This window comes from Nothoprocta perdicaria, unplaced genomic scaffold (assembly GCF_003342845.1).
Source record: "Nothoprocta perdicaria isolate Ctin4 unplaced genomic scaffold, notPer1 scaffold_7, whole genome shotgun sequence".
Taxonomy (NCBI): Eukaryota; Metazoa; Chordata; class Aves; order Tinamiformes; family Tinamidae; genus Nothoprocta; species Nothoprocta perdicaria.
Window position 1 is genome coordinate 4,888,125 of NW_020455976.1, and position 4,309 is coordinate 4,892,433.

General features: G+C 51.7%; 1 protein-coding gene across 1 annotated transcript; it reads left to right on the forward strand.

Moving 5' to 3' along the window:
- The first annotated feature begins 60 nt into the window (after positions 1–60).
- ADRA2A (adrenoceptor alpha 2A) lies at positions 61–2,122 on the forward strand. The gene has a single exon (XM_026050779.1). The coding sequence runs from the start codon at positions 67–69 to the stop codon at positions 1,390–1,392; it is 1,326 nt and encodes a 441-aa protein (XP_025906564.1). The 5' UTR covers positions 61–66; the 3' UTR covers positions 1,393–2,122.
- Positions 2,123–4,309: the final 2,187 nt, after the last annotated feature.

Below are 4,309 nucleotides of genomic sequence, written 5' to 3' on the forward strand. Positions count from 1 at the left end.
GCGCGCAGGAGCGCGGCGGGGCGCGCAGCGCAGCGCAGGGCGCGGGCGGCCGCGCAGCCCGCGTTCATGTTTAACCTGGAGCGGCCGTTCACGGAGCGGGGCCACTTGCTGCCCTCCATGCAGTACCAGCGGCAGCTGGAGCACGACGAGGGCTTCCCGCCGCCCGGCGCCAACGGCACCTTCAACGGGAGCGGCGCCGGGCTGGACACGCCGTACCCGCTGCACACCACCGTGACGCTCATCAGCCTCGCGGGCTTGCTCATGCTCTTCACAGTGTTCGGCAACGTCCTCGTCATCATCGCTGTCTTCACCAGCCGGGCGCTCAAAGCCCCCCAGAACCTTTTCCTGGTCTCCTTGGCCTCGGCTGACATCCTCGTGGCCACGCTGGTCATTCCCTTCTCCCTGGCAAATGAGGTCATGGGATACTGGTACTTTGGCAAGGTCTGGTGTGAGATCTACCGGGCCTTGGATGTCCTCTTCTGCACCTCCTCCATTGTGCACCTGTGTGCCATCAGCCTGGACCGCTACTGGTCCATCACACAAGCCATCGAGTACAACCTCAAGCGTACCCCGCGCCGCATCAAGTGCATTATTTTTATCGTCTGGATCATCTCGGCTGTCATCTCCTTCCCACCGCTCATCTCTATTGAGAAGAGCGGGCAGCAGGCCGACCAGGGAGGGGCAGAGTGCAAGATCAACGAAGAGAAGTGGTACATCATCTCCTCCTGCATCGGCTCCTTCTTCGCCCCCTGCCTCATCATGATCCTGGTGTACATGCGCATCTACCAGATAGCCAAGAGGCGGACCAGAGTGCCGCCGAGCCGGCGAGCAGAGTGCCCTGAGAAGAAGCAGAATGGCCTGGCTGACAAGGAGGACCTGCCAGCCACGGCCCAGCTCAACGGGGAGAAGGCCGCGGGAGGCAGCGGTGGGCAGGAGGGAGAGGCCAACGGCATAGACATGGAGGAGACCTCCTCCTCTGAGCACCAGGAGAACAACCAGTGTAAGAACTCTGACAAACCGTCGAGGGGCAAGGCCAAGACTAAATTGAGCCAGGTTAAGCCTGGGGACAGTTTGCCCAGGAAGGCAGAGGAGGAGAGGAACACGAAAGGGTCCCGGTGGAGGGGCAGGCAGAACCGGGAGAAGCGCTTTACCTTTGTGTTGGCGGTGGTCATTGGGGTCTTTGTCATCTGCTGGTTCCCCTTCTTCTTCACCTACACACTGACAGCCGTCTGCAAGAGCTGCTCTGTGCCCACCACCCTCTTCAAGTTCTTCTTCTGGTTCGGTTACTGCAACAGCTCCTTGAACCCTGTCATCTACACCATTTTCAACCACGACTTCAGACGGGCGTTCAAAAGGATCCTCTGCAGGATAGAGAGGAAGAGGATCGTTTGAGGAACTCTCCGCTACCAGCAGGACTAAATGATTCCAGACTGCGCAGGAGACTAAGGCATGTGTCTCTCGAGCTGTGCTCGCATGGGATAGTTTCCTTCAGCTGGCAAGCTGGAAGCCGTTCAGACCCGAGATGAGGCGGCCGAAACGCCGGGCAGCAGCGGCGAGGAGCAGCAGGCAAGTGGAAGTTGGAGCCGTGCCACTCGGCTTGCCAGGGAGGATGGCTTTTGACTTGCTGGGTTATTTTGTTAGGTTTTGGTTTGTTTGTTTGTTTTCTTTAGCCAGAGTCTCTCTGTGGATATTTTTGTGACTGCTCAGTTTGACTCTTTAGAGACAAAATGAGTGACGTGCAGCTCAGCGAGATGAACAACGGAGAGGGAGGAAACCACCTCGAAGGTGTTGGCTTTTTTATGTTGCCGTGTATTTTTTTAATTATTATTTTCTGGATGTGTAACTAATTTTAAGCCCCTTGTAAAATACAGAATTGTATCCCCAAATCTGAATGTCTTAATTTTTCTAAGGAGGTAGCTCTGAAACTGTGGGTGCTTTAGCAATCTTGGCCATTTTAAAAGTTCTCCTTCCTCCTCCTCCTGCCCTCTCCCAGCCAAACAGTGAGGTCGTTCGCCCTGCCTGACAGTGTGAGAACATTACTAGTATTTCAAATGCCCTGTTGTTTTTTTGGCTGTAAATCTTCGACTCACAGGCCACGTGATATGTTTTTATTTTTTATATCCATCCTGCCTGATTCTGCTTATTTTTTTGCATTGCCTGTGATAAAGCAGAGCTGAGATAACCCCAAGTTCCCCAAGCTGGAATGGACGGGCGGCTTGTGCGGAGTCGCGATGGGCCAGGGCCGGTGGCGGCAGCTCCGAGCTCCGCGGGTCGATCCCGGCTCCCGTTCCCCTTCCTGCAGCCCCCAACGGGCTCAGGGATCACCCTCCTCCCTCTGTACGCAGGTAACGTGTCAGGGCACGTACCACGTCACCTGGTTTGCCTTGATTTCCAACATCCGCGCTCCGGCGGTGTCTCCCCTTTCCGAGCTGCGTGCCGAGGGGCGAGTCTTCAATCTGCCACTCTCAGCTTTTGCTGGAGATCCTGAAGCCTCCCTCGTGCAGCCTTATACAGGGCAAAACTCCGAAATGGGAAACTTGCTGCACAGGTTTCCTAGTATTTTATAGTTCACTATTTTTTTTCTTTTAAAGATATATGTAAATATTATGAGACTGGAGCAGGAGAGCAAGGGTTAATGCTGCTCTTACACTCCTTTCCTGAAACATCTTTCAGCTTGATCTGCTACAAAAACACACACAAAAAAACCAAACAAAAATACCCCTGGACCACAACAGAACAAATGCAACATCCCTGTGCCATGAGTAAGTCTCTGGAGAAGGAAAAGAAGAACGAGGGAAAACTTGGTTTGTATGTTACAATAAATGAGTGGGGAAGCATTTTAATGTTATGACAATAGCTTTATTGAATACCCACAAATCACAGAAGTTGTTTGGAAAAGCAAAGTTTATTGAAGCCTCTTGTATAAAGTGAATTTGTCGATATACAGGAGTTGTACAGAGCACAGGAAGAGACGTAGAAAAAATAATTCCTTTTTACTTTTGCAAGTGTTTTGTTGATTTTGCTCTCTCTTTGGACTGTGTAAGTAACTCCAAGGGTTCCTGGGTGTATTTTGGGACCTGGAGAGCAATGTTTACATTCACTTACGTTTCCAGAACTGATTCCTCAAGAGGTGGGGAAAGCAAATAAGCTGTGCTTTACTGATGACAAAAAAAAAAAAAAAAAAAAAAAAAAAAAGGAAATTGCTATAATGGATGATTATTTTTATTAAATAAAAAGAAAAAGCATTTACAGATGAAACATGAGCATTCTCTGAATAATGTTAGCTGTATTGTTGTTACTTTTTTTCCAACTGCTCACCAGCTCGCCGGCAGCTCTGCTCTTGACATCTTTTAAAGAATGTACTGGGCAAAGCTCTTGTGCTTTGTGAAAGGCTTTGTTATACCGGTAAGAAACAAGGGCTCAGTTCATTGCGCCGTGGCATAATAACAAATGAGTCCTTGATATTTCTAGGTTTTTTTCTCCCCTTCATGCCCCAGTAAGTGCATTCTTGTGCATCTTAGTGACTGTGCCACGGGTGGGATTAGGAAGGTTGTGGGCAAGGGTCCCTGTGTGCAGAGTGCAGGGCATTTGGACTCGCTGGTCACTGAGCTGCTGCCATTGCCATGACCTGTCCTTGCGTGGTGGGAGGTTGCTCTCTGACAACCCGGTCGGTGCTGGGTTGTCCACTGCCTTCACGAGAGATCTGGAGGAGCACCCACTTCTGCTGTGCTCCTTTGCTGCCCCAAGAGCCATGGGCTCCTATGGCTGCACCCTGAGGGGCCTTTGGTTTGCCTGGCTCCATGTGTAACCGTGCAGCTCAACCTGTGTGTATTTGATCATGGGTTGAGGACCTCTGAGAGGTAATGTTTTAGAGGTAAAATTCCTGCTGTTTCAGCTGGGAAGGGAATGAGGGAGGTATTCAAGGGGCTTGGTTTCCCTCCAGAGGTGCTAAATGCCTTTCCACCGCTGTTCAGGAACGTGTTGACCCCTTGCCTTGGCTGGTTGAGCACCTGAAGTCACCCAGCTTCCATGCTTTGGTGGAAAGTGAGTGAACAGAAACTTGTGAAGGGGCAGCAGCAGCCTTGGAGCCTGCTCTGCACTGAGGTCCTGGTGCCAGGTGTTTGGGCAGGACCAGAAATGGGCCAGGGCTGCTGAGCCCAGTGTCAGGGCTCAATGGTGCCCCAGTATGACCCTCATGAGAGATGGGCTGAGGGTGAATGGACAGTGACAGAGAGGATGTACCTCAGGGTCCCTGTGGAGGGGAGATGCAGCTTTTCATCCTGGAGACATCTCCATGTCCCAGCTTATC

What these genes read in the sequence shown, in the direction of transcription:
- ADRA2A (XM_026050779.1), top strand. Translation starts at nt 67, where the DNA reads ATGTTTAACCTGGAGCGGCCGTTCACGGAGCGGGGCCACTTGCTGCCC.